At 41.3% G+C, this 20,329-nt stretch overlaps 1 protein-coding gene and 2 pseudogenes across 1 annotated transcript; 2 read left to right on the top strand and 1 right to left on the bottom strand.

Moving 5' to 3' along the window:
- Positions 1-5,302: 5,302 nt before the first annotated feature.
- Positions 5,303-6,277, bottom strand: LOC132779256 (olfactory receptor 11H6-like; annotated as a pseudogene).
- Positions 6,278-11,601: 5,324 nt separating this feature from the next.
- Positions 11,602-12,559, top strand: LOC132779326 (olfactory receptor 11G2-like; annotated as a pseudogene).
- Positions 12,560-17,808: 5,249 nt separating this feature from the next.
- On the top strand, positions 17,809-18,789 carry LOC132779254 (olfactory receptor 11H6-like). The gene has a single exon (XM_060782945.2). It carries the CDS (start codon positions 17,818-17,820, stop codon positions 18,787-18,789), a length of 972 nt encoding a protein of 323 aa, XP_060638928.2. The 5' UTR covers positions 17,809-17,817.
- Positions 18,790-20,329: the final 1,540 nt, after the last annotated feature.

The raw sequence follows: 20,329 nt of genomic DNA, 5'->3' as shown, positions 1-20,329 counted from the left end.
AAATTCAGAAGGCAGGGCTGGGAGGATAATGTTCATGGACATTAAAATATCAGGATTGTAGAGCGGAGGGCCATGCTAAAGTGCTGAAACTTAGGTAACATTGGGCCAATTCTTTGGAACTGCCTAGTCAAAGGCACAAATCACTGTAGACATACCTCTTTCCGACTGTGAGTGCAATCACCTCCTACTTTCTAAAGGACTGTTGGCTGCTGAAAAACTGATAACTTCATACACTAAAATCTCAGGGGGTCTTTGTCTCCAGAGAGAGTTGAAGAGTCCAAACATGGATTTCAAGATGTGCCTCTACTGAGAGATGCAGCAGGATGAGTAAAGCACAGAGAATATCTGCTAGTTAGAGTCTTTGTGGTGGCAGGAGAAATATGCTTTAGGATAGCAAATCCCAGAATCTTTCAGTCATCTTGGGGATTACGGGAGTTGTAATCTGAAAAAATAATGATTCCAAGCTCTGACTTGGATAGAAGTTGGAGAAGGTTCTAAACTCATAGGCATTTAACAGATAGCATTTGAATCTATAGTGGCTTTTGGCTAACTGATATTATAGTAGTTAGGACCGTGAATAAAAGGATCCATGCCTGGCGGGCATATGCTAAACCAGATAGGACAAGACAAAGAAACCAACTCACCAAGTTGAAGACAAGCCACAGAGATTTATTACGATTTGGCCAAAAGGATATAAATACAGCAATTTCCTTCAAAATGTGCAAGCATAAACATAGGGAGAAATACAAAACATCTTACAAAGCACTGAAAGCTATTCAGACTTCCCTCTCCCTTCTCTGATTGGCTGAAAAAATGCAGGCTAGGATCTGTGCTGGGGTTGGCTGGAAGGGGGAAAGGCAGCCAGGGATGGGTCAGAGTGAAAGACCTATCAGCTGCAGAGATGTCCCCTGGGAGGGCACAGTCTGGGGAAAACAAATGGTAAATGTATGTTGATGGGCTTCTGATGAGCTCAAATGTCCAGTTTCATGCCAAACAAAGATAGAAACATCTGAAAACAAAGGTGTGAGGCTCCTTGAACAAAAAGTGATGATCTTGGACAATCAGGGTTTGGTTGTTAATAAAGAGGTTTAACAAATGTACATAGCCTGAGCTTCAATTTCTGCAGGCAGTTTCAGTTTCTGCATGGGAAGTCGCTTATCTCTGTATAAACATAAACAATGGGTCTGGTGATTATCTGGCTCGGGAAACAGCCAGAGGGGTTTGCCCAGCCTTTCTGTTCTCAAGGGATTAGGGGTTCACTGCAGCTCCTGGTTTGGTCTTGATCTTCTGATACTTTGAACTTGTGCAAGTCCTTAAAAAAGGAAAAATACAGGGTTAGTCAAAATGAATAGGCCAATAAGAAAATTAATTGTACCCGAATGTATGTTTACTGTAACCAAACCACAGCTACGTAGCGACAGATAAACTATCAAAGTTTTTTTTGAGCAACACACATGTACGTTAATGCCGCCAGGCGTCGCTAGGAGTCGGTGCCCCTCCGCATTGGCACAACAGTGTACGCGAGTACCTCAACGAACACCTTCCCAGACGTTGGATTGGCCGTGCTGGAGTGACTGATCTTCCATTCCTCCTGTGGCCCCCCAGGTCCCCCGACCTCACACCATGCGACTTTTCTCTCTGGGGGTATGTGAAAGACACTGTGTTCCGACCTCCATTACCGCTGACCTTGGACGACTTAAAACAGCGCATATGTGCTGCATTCGATGCCATTACGTCGGATGTGCTGCAACGGATGTGGAATGAACTGGACTATCGCTTGGACGTCTGCCGTGTCACACGGGGCGCCCATATCGAACATCTCTGAAGGTGAGACAAAACTTTGATAATTTATCTGTCGATACATAGCTGTAGTTTGGTTACAATAAACATACATTCGTCTAAAATTAATTTTCTTATTGGCCTATTCATTTTTACTAACCCTGTATTATCTTTAATTCTGAGCCCTTGGTGAACTAGAAATCTTCTGGGGGTGGGGTTATTGTGGTTTAACAACAATATGCAAGACCATCCTTGTTCAAAATGGATGCCTTCATTGAGCTACATTTGTAATTGAAGAAGATTTCATTTTTTCAATTTTTCTTTCTGTTGTAGCTCAGCCAGCTGAGGATGATGTGGAGGGGTTTGATACAGTGCAGCCAGCTGAGGATGTTGATGAGGGGTCGGGGGTGCAGGGTCTGCAGGTCCTGATGTTTCTAAAGGTGTTCAGACAGGGGATGTTGGAACAGGATGGCAATTCTCTGGTTGGGAGAATGGAAGGGGTCTGTGTAAAAATGAAACTGTTTTGCAGGATGACAGGCAGTGAAGAGAGGAAGAGAGATTAGATTTATTTATTTTTATTTATTTACCACACTTTTATCCCATCCTTTTCAGCCCGAAGGCAACTCAGGGTGGCGTACAGACTAGCAACAATTAGATGCCGAATACACATAAATACATAGTTTAAAACAGGTTCAATCACATAATAAAATTCATATAAAAACAATGTAAAACTATTAAAATCAATGACTTCTGGGTTTAAATCTATGTCCATTTGCATCGTTAAGCCATTCCATATTTGTTCACAATACTGAGTCTGTCTGGTTACAATGAGGTTCCAAAACCTTGCTTGAAGAGCCAGGTTTCTACTCTTTCCCTAAAGGTCAGGAGGGAAGAGGCCAATTTAATATCCGCAGGAAGGGATTTCCACAGCCAAGGGGCCACCACTGAGAAGGCCCTGTCCCTCGTCCCCGCCAAGCGCACCTGTGAGGCACACGGGACTGAGAGCAGAGCCTCCCCAGATGATCTTAAATTCCTGGAAGGTTGGTAAGATAGAGAAGCGAGAGTGCTTCTGTGTGGGAAGAATTCCAGGTGCAAGTCAGATGATGGGAAAAAGTGGCCAAAGGGCCATAGGAATGCTTTCATGCATTGCTGTCCTTAATAGGGGGAAAACTGCTTTCGGTGTTTAGATCAAGCAACTTAGCAATCACAGAAAGGAGCTCTTGCCTTGGTTCCCGCTTCAAGTCACGTCCTGGTCAAGTTTTGCTTTAAATCTTGGGGATTTTACCATTAACTCAAGCTAATGTATTGTTCTTTGATTCTTGGATCACTTAAGTGGATGTTTTATTCCTCATCTATTATCTCTCACACTTCTTCTGAAATGCATTCAATTTATGATATTACATCGGGTCTTTCTTTTCCTCCCTTTTCCATAATTACCTTTCTTTTCACCCATTTCTCCCTTTTTCTCAGCAACCTCCATGCTGCTTCCCTCACCTGATCATTCCTCAAGCAATAAATCAGAGGGTTGAGGAAAGGTGTAACAGCCGTATAGAAGATTGTGATTATTTTCGTCAATTGGAAGTTCCTTTGTCTGCCCGGAATCACATACATCCCTATCACTGGGCCATAGAAGAGGGTCACGACTGCTAGGTGGAAGGAAATGGTAGAAAAGGCCTTCTTCCGACTGCGGTGGTAGGAGGACTTCATCAGGGTGAAGATGACAACACCGTAGGACAGCAACACAAATAAAAAATTCCCTACTAGAATCAAAACATTCATGGAAAACTCCCAAATATGACTGAGATTCCTTTGGTAGCTTGTTGATGTTGTATGTTCAATATATTGTTGCTATTGACAGAGAGCAACTATATATCACCCAGGAAGCGGCTAATTGCCATTTCCAGCCCCTTACGTGTGATCTCTGGTCCTTAGGAAGAAACATGGATGGAAGAAGTGGGTTTTGATTTTAGATATGTAAAACTTATTTAGGCTGGTCTCAGTCTGGAAACAGGGTGATTTGTCAATTCCTGGTGCATGGGGGCACACATGAATTAAACACATGGATCAATAGAAGAAACACCAGACAGTCGGCCATATTTTTAAGGATATGTGTTGCTTTATTGATTACATAATATTTCACTTGTTATACAGGGTACTCAAGAGAAGAAGCCAAGCAAAAACGGAATTTGAATAACAGTATGTTCAGGAAAGACTAGCAGAATTAACTTCACTGACTGACTTAGTTCAGGATACAATATCTGTATCTATAGTTGGAACAGATGTGTAGCAGCCGGTCACATCATAGGACAGATTCTGTCTGGATAAAGTTCCACCCCAAAATTTATACTTTATATTCAGGTCCTCAAGCTCAGAGGCAGTCTTCCTCACTGGGTTTTAATAGTTGCCAAAATATTGAGCTCTTGCTGCCACCATTTATTTTACAGCCTGAAATGCTAAGGATGAATAAATATGGGTTGTTGTAGGTTTTTCCGGGCTATATGGCCATGTTCTAGAGGCATTTTCTCCTGACGTTTCACCTGGATCTATGGCAAGCATCCTCACTACCTCTTGCCATAGATTCAGGCGAAATGTCAGGAAAAAATGCCTCTAGAACATGGCCATATAGCCCGGAAAAACCTACAACAACCCAGTGATTCCGGCCATGAAAGCCTTCGACAATAGGATGTTATCCCACACTAAATTTTCCCCATTTTCTCACACTGGTGTAAAGGAGTCCAACAGGTGACTTCCCATTACTCCCAGCCACTTCCGGTGGCCATGTGTGCAAATCTGTCTTGCCAATGCATGAAGAAGGAAAGAAAAGTCCCTTTGCAGGAGTTAGGAAATTTCATGGGATGGCTGGTTATCCCTGAAGCTGGATCTTGCCAGGGTAGGTTGCATCCCCACTATTAAGGACCCTTTCTCCTCCCGCCCCCACAATTTTCTCCTACCCGTGGGATAAAATCACTAATCAATATAATCTTCCACTGTCCTAATTTGATAGGACAGTCCCAGTATCACCTGCTTTTAAAATGTCCCAGTTTCTCTCTCCTCCTTTCACATTTCCCCAGCATTCCCAGTTAAATGCTGGTGGTACAGCGGATTAAACCACTGAGCTTCTGAACTTGGTGAACAAAAGGTTGGCAATTCAAATCCGGGTAGCAGGATGAGCTCCCACTGTTAGCCCCAGCTTCCGCCAACCTAGCAGTTTAAAAACATGAAAATGTGAGTAGATCAATAGGTACTGCTTCTGTGGGAAGGTAATGACGCTCCATGCAGTCATTCTGGCCACATGACCTTGGAAGTGTGTATGGATAATGCTGGCTCTTTGTTTTAGAACTGGAGATGAGCACCACCCACTCAGAGTTGGACATGACTAGACTTAATGTCAGGGGAAACCTTTACCTTATGCAGGTATAATGTCCTGAAGAAAGAAAAATGGTCCTCTCTCTCTCTCTCTGAATATATTGCTTTTATCATGTTGCATTCATTTTCCATTTTTTGCCCTAATTCCTCCTTCCCTCTACAAGATCGCCTTTCTTCTGAACCATCTCTCCTTTCTCTTCAGCAACCTGCCCAGGGCCTCCCTCACCTGGTCATTCCTCAGACAATAGATCAAGGGATTGAGGAAAGGAGTAATGGTTGTGAAGAAGGTTGTTACCACCTTGCCAACCTGTGACTGACCTTTTCCAAATGGAGTGACATACATCCCTCCTGCTGAGCCATAGAAAAGGGTGACGATGACCAGATGGGAAGATATGGTGGAGAAAGCCTTCTTATGACTATCTTGACTCGATGATTTCATTAGGGTAAGAATGACAACTCCATAAGAGAGCAAAATAAAGGTGAGGTTCCCTATTACAACCAGAAAATTCATGGAAAACAGATAGAATCTGGGAGCATTCCTTCGTGGAGGGCAGACCAATTTCAGAATGGGCACAGGATCACACAAGAAATGGTCAATGATGTTGGGGCCACAGAAGGACATCTTTGAGATCAATGTCACTGGACCAATATATATCGACATGCCAATTACTCAACAAACAAGTACTAAAGTATAACATGATTTTTGAGACATTACATGCTGGTAATGTAATGGGTGGCAAATGGCCAGGTACCGATCCAAAGCCATAGCTGAGAGGAAGAAGCATTCGGTGGTGCCCAGGGAGAAGAAGATGTAGAACTGGAAGAAGCAGGCCTGGAAAGATATGACGCTGTGAGGAAATGCCAGGTCCAAGAACATCCAGGGCATTGTGGTGGTCACATAACACATCTCCAGCCAGGAGAAATTGCTCAGGAGGATGTACATGGGAAGCTGGGCCAAGTGGGTATCTACAACCACCAAGATGATAATGGTGAGGTTCTCAGCCAAGATGAGTGTGTAGAGAACAGCAAAAAAGATGAGGAGAAGAAGGCGTTTGTGCTTCTCAACCCCAAATCCTAGCAGGATGAATTCTTGGACTTTGGTGCCATTGTCCAACTCCATCTGGAATCACATCACAGAATATCATCACATGCTTTCAGTAAATCTTGGCCTTTGGCCTGCTTACTTACACATCTCCATGTAGTCATCCCATTTCCAACCAAACACAGATGCTGAATGTTTCTAGTGTCCATCTCTGCCTTATTTCATGCCATATATGCTTATCCTCAGAACAATTGGCTGGAGCCCTGTTGTATGACTGGTCTATGTCTTCTTTTAGTTATGGTGGAGGGAAGAGTTCCCTAGCCTTTGACAAACCACTATAGAAAGTGGTTTGGAAGAAGACTGCATTGGTAAGCATCCCCTCCTATAAGCTCATACTTGGAGAGCAAATGTGGGGTGACTAATTGATTTCATTAGGACTATACACAAGTAAATTGGGTATAGGATGGCAGCTGCAGTTTCTCATCCTATCTCATAATCCTACAAATCAATCTATGTAATATGCCAGTCTTAAAGTCAATAGTTGATGTATGTGTTGTCGAAGTCTTTCATGGCCAGAATCACTGGTTTGTTTTCAGGAGAGAATGCTTCTAGAACATGGCCATATAGCCCGAAAAACCTACAACAACCCAGTTGATATATGGTGACTCTCTGAATTTCATTATTTGTTCCAGGGCAAGAGATGATTTTCCTACGAATATAACCTACAGCATCTGGCAATCCTTGGTATTCTTCTATCCAAGCACTAAAACTTTCCGTTCTCCTTCTGCTTAATTTTAACAGTTGCTTCTTTGGGTTGTTGTAGGTTTTTCTGGGCTATATGGCCATATTCTGGAGGCAATTTTTCTCCTGACGTTTAGCCTGCATCTATGGCAAGCATCCTCAGAGGTAATTAGGTTTGTTGGAACTAGGGAAAATTGGTTTATATATCTGTGGAATGAGACAAAGGACTTTTGTTTGCTGGGGCTAGATGTGGATGTTTCAGCTGATCACCTTGATTTGCATTCAATGGCTTGGTAGCGCCTGGGGGGAATCTTTTGTTGAGGGTGATTTCATGTGCCTGTTTGTTTCCCCTCTGTTGTTTTTCTGCTGTAATTTTTGAGTTTTTTAATACTGGTAGCCAGATTTTGTTCATTTTCATGGTTTCTTCCTTTCTGTTGAAATTGTCCACATGCTTGTGGATTTCAATGGCTTCTCTGTGTAGTCTGACATGGTGGTTGTTGGTGTGGTCCAGCACTTCTGTGTTCTCAAATAATATGCTGTGTCCAGGCTGGTTCATCAGGTGCTCTGCTATGGCTGATTTCTCTGGTTGAAGTAGTCTGCAGTGCCTTTCATGTTCCTTGATGCGTGTCTGGGCGCTGCGTTTGGTGGTCCCTATGTAGACTTGTCCACAGCTGCATGGTACACGGTAGACTCCTGCAGAGGTGAAAGGATCCTTCTTGTCCTTTGCTGAACGTAGCATTTGTTGGATTTTCTTGGTGGGTCTATAAGTGGTTGCTTCTTTATCATTATTTCAGCTTCTTCTTATTTGTGGGAACCTGAACTGGTTTCCATGTCCTTCTCTCAACCTCATCAGATGGGCAGTCAGAATTGCCACGCATTGTGGCGAATCTGGTGGTGCCCATCGGAAAACATAGGGAACCCGTTGCCCCATGCCCCACATTGCCTGACTCACTCATTGGCCCACCAGCTTTCCCATTGACTTCTACTGAATACAGGAAGCCTCCCAAGTTGCTGCCATGGTGGCATACACCAGTTCACAGCTTCTGCCAATTTAGCAGTCCGAAAACATGCAAATGTGAGTAGATCAATAGGTACTGCTTCATCTGGAAGGTAACAACACTTCATGCAGTCATGCTGGCCACATGACCTTGCTGGTGTCTATGGACTTTCTTTGGCTTAGAAATGGAGATGGGCACCAGCCCCCAGAGTCAGACACTACTAGACTTAATGTTAAGGAGAAACCTTCACTTTCTCCTCTGAAAAACATTGTCATATGGGTGATGCTATCTCCTATGAGTCGTTATTTTGGTACGTAATGGGTTTGTTCCCATGAGGTCTTCTCCAAGCTCATTTCCATCACTTATTTTAAAGCTCCAATCAGAAGAACTAATCAGAGCCACTGGAGTTCTAGCGTGTGGATGTGTTTGGTGAGACTTTCTAACAAGAAGTCCATAGTTTAGCCTACAACACCCTTCTGAGTTTGTAACCATCTCATGCAGAGACATCAGCACCTTTCTCTTCTAATTCTGTGAAAACATATCTAGTGGATCTTCTGCTGGATGGACCAACCTTCAAACTTTCGTCCAGGTATGAACATGGGATTAAATACCAAAGCAAAATAAACTGAGATGGGAAATGTAAAAGGGAGGCTGTTCATTCCATACTTGTTTTCAAGGGAAAAAATATATAACTAATTTCAATGTATTGTTGATGGCTTTCATGGCTGGAATCACTGGGTTATTGTAGGTCTTTCAGTCTATATGGCCATGTTCTAGAAGCAGTCTCTCCTATGCTATGAGCATCCTCAGGACCTCACAACCTCTGAGGATGCTTGTCATAGATGCAGGCGAAACATCAGGAGAATGCTTTTAGAACATGGCCATATAGCCCGAAAGAACTACAACAACCCAAAAGTAATTTCCATGGAATGTTTACTAGACCACCTTAACATTATGGTGGGTTGAGACTTTGGAGAAGACTGAAGGCATCAGGAAATTGTGTCAATGTTTCAAAGCTGTACTGTTGACTTTACCAAATGGAGGCATGTTAATGATCATATACACTTCTGTTTTAGCCCAGAAATTTCAATCAAAAATGGACCTTAAAATATGTTTACTTATCCATGAGTCAATGTAAATACTATACCTTAGCAGGTAGAGTTTAAATCAGCTTTGGCAAACTTGGGTCCTCTGGGTGTTTTGGACTTCAAGTCCCACAATTCCTAACAGCCTCAGTCCCTTTCCTTTTCCCCCTCAGCCGCTTAAGCGGCTGAGGGGGAAAAGGAAGGGGCCTGAAGCTGTTAGGAATTGTGGGACTTGAAGTCCAAAACACTCAGAGGACCCAAATTTGCCCATGCCTGGTTTAGATAATCACATGAGATTTTTTTTTAAAGCAACAAACCGTATTAGCACTATTGTGGAGAGGCACAATTCAGCTTGGCTTTCTTTTCTGGATTTAGAAACGTTGAAAGAGGAGATGTCTCAGTGGGATTTGGAATATTTGGAATATTTGGGCAAGAGTCCAAGATGTATTCCAAGGTAGCTGACTTCAAAACAGGTGAAGTTCTGCAAATTTGTAAGTGTCGTTATTTTATCTGTATATCTCTGTTATGATATGCCAGTATACTTCAAGCTCTCTGATGTTGGAGAATGGGGATTTCCCATCCCAAATATGTCAGAATTCTGTGCTATATTTATGGCTATGGGCTACAAATGGTTTTTTCATGGAAACAGGTAGCCAATGTCATGGGGACTAGTACTGGTACACTGGGCACCACTTTGAGTAGTTCATGACTTGATCATAGAGAACCCTTAGGTTGGCAGAAGGAATGTCCTGCAGCATTGCCAGAACAGGATACATGTACTGGGTAGTTGTGTGTTTTCTGGGCTGCATGTCCATGTTCCAGAATCATTCTCTTCTGACATTTTGCCTGCATCTATGGAGGTATCCTCAGAGGTTGTGAGGTCTGTTGGAAACTAAGTGAGGTTTATATATCTGTGGAATAATCTCCAGGTGGGAGAAAGAAGTCTTGTCTGCGTGAGGAAGGTGTGAATGCTGCAATTTGCCAACTTGATTAGCATTTAATGGACTAGCAGTTTCAAGGCTTGGCTGGTTGCTGCCTGGGGGAATCCTTCGTTAGGAGGTGTTAGCTGGCCCTGATTGATTCTTGTCTGGTAGTCTCCCCCACCCACAGATATATAAACCCAATTTTCATAGTTTCCAACAGACCTCACAACCTCTGAGGATGCCTTCCATAGATGCAGATGAAATGTCAGGAGAGAATGCTTCTGGAACATGGCCATACAGCCTGGAAAACAAACAACAACTTAGTGATTCCGGCCATTAAAGCCTTCGACAATACAAGGATACATGTAGTTTTTGTTTTTCAGTGCAAAAATAGGTCAATAGATGATGATGAGTGTTGTCATGCTTTGACAATGCTATTTGCTGGGGAAAATTGTCATTGTTTGAGAAGTATTTATCTATGCCCGGCAAATGTATTGTGCAGCTATAATATTGCCAACAGCCTCAAGGCTGTTCTTGTAAGGGTGGTAGAAAATATTTGGGTCTAAGAGCCAATAGGGGACAAATAATAATAATAATAATAATAATAATAATAATAATAATAATGTACTTTACTTATATTCCACTCTATCTCCCCAAGGGGACTCAGAGCAGATTACAGAATACATATATCACAAACATTCAATGCTGTTATACAATTAACAACAAAGACAGAGAGTACATAGACAGAGGCAAAGGCTTCACCCTTTCCATCTCCGGCATCTGAAGGCTGTGCTCAACTCTGTAGTGTAGTGTAAGGATCAGGGCAGTAAGCAGTAAGAGCCAATTCACCTGGCTAGCATTGTGTAATTACAGCCAGGGTGAAGTAACTGCTGGGGTAATAAAGGAGCAAAGGGGTTACTACTTGCTGAGGTGTTGGAAGGTTGGGGTTCTGAGAGGTTTGTGTCCTGAGGAGACTGTAGGTTGGAGTGTCAAGAAAAATTGGACTGCAAAACCAGCAAATAAGACATCTCCAGTTATCTGGAAGTATCAGGAAAAGAAGTCTGGAGAAGTATTCTAGTCTTCAACCACTGTAAATGGACTCTGTGTGTATGTATACATATATACATATATATATATATATACATATATATATATATATATATATATATATATATATATATATATATAATTGTATAAAGTCTGCTGCAATGACAAAGTTATGAGTTTACTCCTTAATCAGAGAGGGAAACCTTCCACAGCTATTTGTGACTACACTTATTAATCTTCATCATGACAGGAGCTAGGGCTAATGGCGGGAGCTCACCCCAACCCACGGCTTGAACTGCCAACTTTCCGGTTGGTAAGATTTTCTACAGTTGGAGGTTTAACCTGCTTTGCTACTGCGGTCCACCCAAACCCACCAAAGACAGATTGATGTTGTATATTGACAAATGGGATGAAGCCCTGTGAAGTATTTGAATTTCTTTAGCTATGATTGTATTGTGTAGTCACTTATTTCTCAGTTCTAACAATGTCCGTAGTGCAATCAGTTAGCAATTCATTTATCTTAAATAAAGTTTCTACACTTAGAGAACTTAATTTTTCAACTAAGTCAGCCTGTACATGGCAGATATGATATACAAAATGCTCTATTTTTCCACATATCATTTAGTCTTGATTCCATTCTTTGCTTCCAGATGGAGTTGGCCAATGGTACCACAATCCAAGAATTCATTTTAGTGGGATTTGGAGCCGAGCATCAGAAGAAATCACTGCTTTTCATTATTTTCACCATCCTCTATGTAATTACTTTGGCTGAGAACATCACTATTATAACACTTGTGCTATTAGATGCCCATTTGGCCCAACTTCCCATGTATATCCTCCTGAGCAACTTCTCCTGGCTGGAAATGTGCTATATCACCACCACAGTGCCCCGAATGCTATTCGATCTTGCCTCCGCTCATAGCACCATCTCTTTCCATGCTTGTTTTCTGCAGTTCTATGTTTTCTTCTCTCTGGGCAGTACTGAATTCTTCTTCCTTTCGGCCATGGCTTTGGATCGGTACCTGGCCATCTGCCACCCATTGCATTACTCCCAAATCATGTCCCCAAACTTCTGCTATGCCTTGGTGTCCACTTGTTGGATCCTTGGTTTTCTGGGGTTCCTTTTTCCAGTGACTTTGATCTCTAGGTTGTCCTTCTGTAGACTCAACATCATTGACCATTTTGTATGTGATCCTGTTCCAATTATGAACTTGGCTTGTCCTCCACTTGGAAAAGTTCCTCTTATCTGCCAAATGTCTATGCATGCAATCTTTGTAAGCAATGTCACCTGTGTTGTATTTTCGTACGGCAAGGTGATTTGCACACTGGTGAAATCTTCTGACCAAGGGAGCCGTAAGAAGGCCTTCTCCACTATATCTATGCACCTGTTGGTGGTGACATTTTTCTATGGCTCAGTTGTATTTAATTCCAAATAGAAAAAGTCAGTCTGATGTCACAAAGGCAGTAACAGTCTTCTATGTTACCATCACACCCATTTTGAATCCTCTGATCTACTGTCTGAGGAATGATCAAATCAAAGAGGCACTGAGGAGATTGCTAAGGAGAACACTGAAATGAGTGTTTACCAAAGGCACAAACCTAAATAGAAATGAAAGGGGGAGTTAGTGACCCAAACCAACGCATGTGAATAGACAACATTAGGTAAAGGTTTTTGCCTGACATTAAGTCCAGTCGTGTCCGACTCTGGGGGTTCTCCATTTCTAAACTGAAGAGCCGGCGTTGTCCATAGACACCTCCAAGGTCATGTGGCCACCATGACTGCGTGGAGTGCCATTACCTTCCCCCAGAGAGGTACCTATTGATCTACTCACATTTGCATGTTTTTGAACTGCTAGGTTGGCAGAAGCTGAGGCTGACAGCGGAAGCTCATGCCCCTCCCTGGATTTGAACCTGCAACCTTTCAGTCAACAAGTTTAGCAGTTCAGTAGTTTAACCCACTGTGCCAGCAGGGGCTCCATAGATAACATTACTTTATCCAGAATCAAGTGAGAGAGATTTTGGGCGCTCCCGCACAGCCCTATATCGCAGAATATCAAGGGAGAAAATCCCACAATATCTGCTTTGAGCTGGGTGATCTGAGTCTACACTCAAATAATGTGGGATTTTCTGTCTAGGAAGGGCCCATGTGGGCAACTCCATTGCTAAGAAACCCTGCTAGTGAATTACAACAATGCATAATAAGAGATTGGCAAGAATATCCTGGTGAGCATCAATCTCCACCAGTATAAGCCAAGGATAATAGATACTCCATAAACTTCAAGGTACAAAGGTAAAAAAACACAAGATCCAAGAAAGCAAAATCCAGAAAAACAAGACAGCATGGAGATCCTATAGACAGAACAGGAACCTGGCAAGACTTGAAACATGAAACTAAAAATCCACTTGGAAACAAGATGTTCATGAAACTCCAACATTGCCCAGACTGATCTAAAATCCTTTCCTTGTCTCATATAAAGTTTTTCCTGTCTCATGAAATGAAAATATTCAGTTTACATTTACAACTCTTTTCTCTCTTTTCTAATAAAAGGGCTGACCTTTGATGAGTGTGGGAACTCTCTCTTAGTTTATAAAAGTATTGCCTTCTATCTTCTATCTCATTAACTTCTGTACCTGACAATTCATCCTCAAATGACAGTTCCCCAGAGAAAGGCACTCCATTCATTTTCAAGCCGTGAGAACTCAGGCCTTTCAGCAAGGCCAGGACTTGAAAGCTCAAGCCCAGGAAAACCATCATCCCCATTGACATCAGACACAATCACAGTCTGAACTACAACACTATCGTGAGCAGTCATATTTGTATACGAATTACTACCTATTGCCAGTTTGTAAATTTCATGGAAAAGTATTTCCTCAAGTCAAATTATACGATGCATCCTAAAATCATAATGTAATCATTTATGGGGTGGGGGAGGTGGGTTTCTTAAAATAATAGATCAACATTACAATTTTAAACAAAAATAAAATATAAAATATTTTTTAAAAATATTAGATTTGTTTGTTCTCTTTCTTTATCAATTTTGTTTGTGCCGGTCTTCCACATTACAACCTCATAAGCAGAGTCTGACATTTTTCTAAATATTGTACAGTGCTTAATTAATTTTAGACAACAGTATGAAGTAAATTTTAGGAAACCTACATGAATAATGGTAGTAATTGTTAACAAAAAATAACATCAGGAACAGTACTAATCATAGTCAAAACAGCATTAGATCTCTTATGTTTCTGTGGTTTTAGAATATCAAATTTGGTTCTTCCTAATGGGTAAAATTTGGGAGAGGCACTGCTTTGGAAAACAAGAACTAATACCTCAATGAAGGCAGGGAGATATAATGTACTATGGAGTCTCTTAAGGGATGTTGCTTTAATGTAAAATGGAATTATTCCAATGGGACACATCCCCAAGGTTCACTTCCACTACTGATTTAAAACTGCATCTCAAGGAATAAGGTCCCCTATGTCTTTGCTATATCAATCCTGTATACAAGCGTACAGCGTGAAAAGACTGACGTGCTTCTCTCCAAGTCCTCTCAGTCCTTCTAATGAATCTTCTGGTGGATGGAACAATATTTTGATTCTTATTAAGGTACAGAAATGGCAATTATTATCAGAACAAGGAGAACTTGAATCACTGGTTTTGTGGACAGTTGCATCCTAGGGTTTACATGAGGAGCTGTCCATGGTGCTGAACATGTTCACCTGCTTGGCTCATGCAATTTAAGTAACTTTCTTAAAATTTAGGCTTAAACGTAGAGAAAATTTCCCAGTTCACGGGCATAGAAGCCATCAACTGTGACTGATTAGGTGAAAAACACAAAGGATGGAAACTGTTATTAGCTTCCAGATAGAAAGGACCTCTCCTTCCAAGGAAAATTGGAGAACCGTATCACATTTTGGAAAGCAAACAGGGAGGAAAGGCTTAGAAAGGCTCAGAAAGGAGCTGGGGAAATGAGTCTTGAAATACTCCTCTAATTTTCCCCTACATTCCAGATTTTAACACAAACTAGATCTTGACACAAACCACATGTAAATTTTTTTGAGAAATTGCAAGTCGCTTCTGGTGTGAGAGAATTGGCAAGGATGTTGCCCAGGGGATGCCCGGATGATTTGATTTTTTTAATCATCCTTGTGGGAGGCTTCTCTCATGTCCCCACATGAGGAGCTGGAGCTGATAGAGGGAGCTCATCTGCCTCTCCCCAGATTACCATATGTAATGCATGTTGCATTATCAAAAATGTTTTGTTAATGTTTTAATTGGAGTGATATTTTATGCTTGTTCAATTTTTGTACCACACATTGCCTTTCCTGTTTTCTTTTTTAACCTGCATTGTAAGTTGGTTTGGATCCCATCTTGGCAGAAATCCTAATATGGTTTTGCATTGTAAACTCCCCAAATGTTTGAATCCGTTTCTCATGTATCTTATCATTAGGGAAATCCCTCCAAAACAATAAGCTGAAGGTTAGTTAGTGAAGTAGACATGTTCTGGGTATTATTTCTGTAACAGTAACTTTATTGCCAGACGTGGAAATAACACTGAAAGAAAGACAAATTCCAACATCACAACATAAATAAGAGCAGTTCAAAATGTTTCAGTGAGGATTTTATCCAGAATGAACAAGATACACAAAAGCATGAAGCAAGTCTTGATAAAAATATTTCAAATCTTTATGAAATCCCTTGAAAACTTATTTCAAAAGCCATCCAGAGTCAGAACTTATTAAAGTCTTTAGACTGGGCATGGGCAAACTTGGGCTCTCCTGGTGTTTTGGACTTCAACTCCCACAATTCCTAACAGCCTCAGGCCCCTTCCTTTTCCCCCTCATCTGTTAGGCTGTTAGGAATTGTGGGAATTGAAGTCCAAAACACCTGGAGGGCCCAAATTTGCCCATACTTGCTCTAGAGGCACATATTCTTTTAAATCACATTGCTGTGATGTGGAATTTAGCCAAGAGTCAGCATTCTTGGGTCCTGCATGCTTTTCCTGTGAAAATACTACAATCATTTTTCAATCAAAAATTCGCACAATACCATTATCTGTAGAAAATGTAGTTCTCATAATTCTTTCTGGGCTTCCCACGAACACCTGACTGGCCACTGTGCAAACATAACACTAGCCTAAATATGCTTTGGATCTAAGCTAGCATGAAGGTGTTATTTTCCTAAAGTCAACATAAAAGCTTTCAAATACACTTTCATAATTATAAAACAAAGTTGGATATCTATATCCACATATGAGATATTTTTAACCAGTAGTGTTTGATCCTTCAAAGAAGAAGAACGCTAAAAGGGATTTGCATGATTTTTCTGGTTTTCTTTTTTGGATTTAGCAAAGGTTGTGCATTGCACCAACATTTCAATTTGACTAAGGTTCCTTCCACACAGCCATATAACCCAGAATATCAAGGCAGAAAATCCCACAATATATGATTTGAACTGGTTTATTTGAGTCCACCCTGCCATATATTCCATTTCAAAACAGAAAATGTGGGATTTTATTCAGCTGTGTGGAAGGGGCTTAAGAAATTATTCACAGCATGGTCCTCAATGTAGCCAGATTTTAAAAATTCTTTAACATAGCCAGAACTTTATTTGATTGTGCATTCCTGCATGGCAAGGGGTTGGCCTGGATGGTTTCTTCCAACTCTACAGTTCTATGATTTCTCAAAAAGGTCTAATGTCAACCTTCCTAATGCCACAACCCCTTATTACAGTTCCTCATGATCTGGTGACCCCCAATCATCAAATTATTATTAGGTTCTTGTGGGTTTTTTCGGGCTATAGGGCTATGTTCTAGAGGCATTTCTCCTGATGTTTCGCCTGCATCTATGGCAAGCATCCTCAGAGGTAGTGAGGTCTGTTGGAATTAGAACAATGGGTTTATATATCTGTGGAATGGAATTATTATTGTTGCTACTTCACAACTATAATTTTGCTACTGTTATGAATTGTAATGTAAATATCTGATAAGCAGGATGTTTTTTCCTTCATTTTCACTGGACCAAATTTGGCACAAATACCCAATATCCCAAATTCGAATACTGGTGGGATTGGGTGGAGAGGGGTTGATTTTGTCATTTGGGAGTTGTAGTTGTTGTGATTTAAAGTTAACCTACAACCAAAGAGCACTCTGAACTCCACCAACAATGGATTTGAACCAGGGTTGGCACACAAATGTCAAGGTCTATTTTCCGCACACTCCACCAGTGTTCACGTTCCCATGACCAACAGAAAATACTGGAAGAGTTTGATGGGCATTGTCCTTGAGTTTTGGAGTTGTAGTTCATCTACATCCAGAGATCCCTGTGGACTCAAACAATGATGGATCTGGATCAAACTTGGCATGAATACTCAATATGCCCAAACGTGAACACTGGTGGAGTGTGCGGAAAATAGACCTTGACATTTGGGAGTTATAGTTGCTGGGATTTATAGTTCACATACAATCAAAGAGCATTCTGAACTCCACCAACAACAGAATTGGGCTAAACTTTCCACACAGAACCCTCATGACTAACAGAAAACATTAATGGTCCTCGTGACACCCCCCCCCCAGGGGTCCCAGCCCCCAGGTTAAGAAACACTGGTCTAATGGAAAGGTATTGTACATAATTTAGATTTGATGAGAAAAAACTGATCTTTCATCTGAGAAATACTCAGAGTCAGAACTGTCGGCCAGAAACAAAGATTGGTTGCTCCTATGCTTTGGATGGCCTGCCTTCATAGCTTTTGCCTTCCAATGGAAAAAGATGGCCAGTTAAAGTTACGTTGACTATTCCTTTGCATGCTGTGTGATAATGATTAGATTTTGTGATTCCAGATGGAGAATGCTAATGGGACCACACTTAAGGAATTTGTTTTACTTGGATTTGGATTGGATCCCTCGAAGCAGTATATAATCCTCATCTTTTTTGTACTTCTCTATGTGCTCACTTTAGTGGAAAATGTTACCATTATCACAGTGGTGCTTCTAGATGCTCAGTTGTCCCAACTTCCCATGTACATCCTGCTGAGTAATTTCTCATGGATGGAGATATGCTACGTGACCACCACTGTGCCCCGGATGCTCTTTGACTTGACTTCTTCTCATGGCATCATCTCCCTCCAGGCTTGCTTAACCCAGTTCTATGTGCTATTTTCTCTTGGAACAACAGAATTCTTCTTCCTCTCAGCCATGGCTTTGGATCGGTACCTGGCCATCTGCCACCCATTGCATTACACCCAAATTATGACTCCGAATTCTTGCTATGCTCTGGTGGCAGCTTGTTGGTTCCTTGGCTTTCTGGGATACATTGTCCCAGTGACTTTGATCTCAACGTTGTCCTTCTGTGGACCGAACATCATTGACCATTTTCTGTGTGATCCTGGACCAATCCTGTCCTTGGCTTGTCCTCCAGTTGGCAACATTCCTCTTCTCTGCCAAATAGTCATAAACACTCTGTTTTTAGCCAATGTCGTGTTTGTTGTTATTTCATATGGCATTGTAATTTTCACTCTGATGAAATCATCCAACCAAGGGAGTCGTAAGAAAGCCTTCTCCACCATATCTATGCATCTGTTGGTGGTGACCCTTTTCTATGGCTCGGTTGGGGGGATGTATTTAATTCCAAGTGGAGAGAACCAGTCTGAGTTCACCAAAGCGATAACTCTTTTCTATACAACCATCACACCTTTTGTCAATCCCTTGATCTACTGTCTGAGGAATGGTCAAGTGAAAGAGGCACTAAGGAGAATTATAAGACGGATATTTGTGAAAGCCACAGTTGAAAAAAGGCACAGATCAGAGAGGTAGAATTAATAAAATACAATTCAGAAACTCTACTTGAATGAAATGTATGTATTTGGTCTTTGTTTAGTATGTTCTATGGGGCAGGCAAGTTTGATTAAAATCTGAGTTGGATCAGGAAAAAAATGTAATAATTTCCCCATTAAAATGAGAAAACAAGCTACAAACTATTGAAACATTATTTGGCAGATATGAGCCTCAATTCACTAGGCCCTTAGTGTAGTTCAAAGAGCCACATGTGAATGTACATAATAATAATAATAATAATAATAATAATAATAACAACAATAACAACAACAACAACAACAACAAGCCGGAAAAGGTTACAGAAAATGAACATATCAAACTCCTCTGGGACTTCCGAATTCAGACTGACAGAATTTTGGAGCACAATACTCCTGACCTCATGATCATGTTAAAAAACAAAGTATGAATTGTTGATGTTTATTTATTTATTTATTTCGAGATTTTATATACCGACCCTCTCACCTTCAAAGAGGGATGTTGCAATCCCAGGTGACAGCAGGATCGAAGAGAAAGAATCGGAAAAGCTGACACAATATGAGGAACTGCAAAGACTCTGGCACAAGCCAGTCAAGGTGGTCTCAGTGGTGATTGGCACACTGGGTGCAGTGCCTAAAGACCTTGACCTGCACTTAAACACAATCAGCACTGTCGAAATTGCCATCTGTCAGCTGCAAAAGGCCACCCTTCGGGGATCTGCACACATTATTCGCTGATACATCACATAGTCCTAGACACTTGGGAAGTGTGTGATCCAATACAACAACCAGAATAGTGATCTTATTTTCTGTGTACTAATCTTGTTGTGTTTGAAGTAATATAATAATAGTAATAATAATAATAATACTTTATTTATATCCCACCACCATCTCCCCAAAGGGACTCGGGGCAGCTTACACAGTACTCCAGGATGCACATATAACATACAACTAGTAAAAATGGTACATAACATCAGTTAAAAGCACATCAACTAATAAAAATATATAACTTCAGTTTTAAAGGATATATAAGGTAAATACATATTGAACATTATTCAAGGTAAAGGTAAAGGTTTCCCCTGACATTAATTCTAATTCTGTCTGACTCTGGGGGTTGGTGCTCATCTCCGTTTCTGAGCCAAAGAGCCGGCATTGTCCGTAGACACCTCCAAGGTCATGTGGCCAGCATGACTGCATGGAGTGCCATTACCTTCCCACAAAAGCAGTAGCCATTGATCTACTCACACAGAAGTTTTCAAACTGTTAGGTCGGCAGAAGCTGGGGCTAACTGCAGGAGCTCATCTCACTCCCTGGATTTCAACCACCACCCTTTCAGTCAGCAAGTTCAACATTATTACATACTTAATAATGGCTGAGGGGGGAAAGGAAGGGGCCTGAAGCTGTTAGGAATGGTGGGAGTTGAAGTCCAAAATACCTGGAGGGCTCAAGTTTGCCCATGCCTGCAATAGAGGGTAGAACATAATGTTGTTCTCTAGGACCTCCAGGAGGTTAACCGGAGCTGTCAGAGGATACTTGCATCATCA

The sequence above is a fragment of the Anolis sagrei genome, chromosome 6 (genome assembly GCF_037176765.1).
Source record: "Anolis sagrei isolate rAnoSag1 chromosome 6, rAnoSag1.mat, whole genome shotgun sequence".
Taxonomy (NCBI): domain Eukaryota; kingdom Metazoa; phylum Chordata; class Lepidosauria; order Squamata; family Dactyloidae; genus Anolis; species Anolis sagrei.
This window is presented reverse-complemented; position numbering and strand designations above follow the sequence as displayed.

Excerpts from the sequence above, each read along its gene's own strand:
- LOC132779254 (XM_060782945.2), top strand. The coding sequence starts at position 17,818 with ATGGAGAATGCTAATGGGACCACACTTAAGGAATTTGTTTTACTTGGA.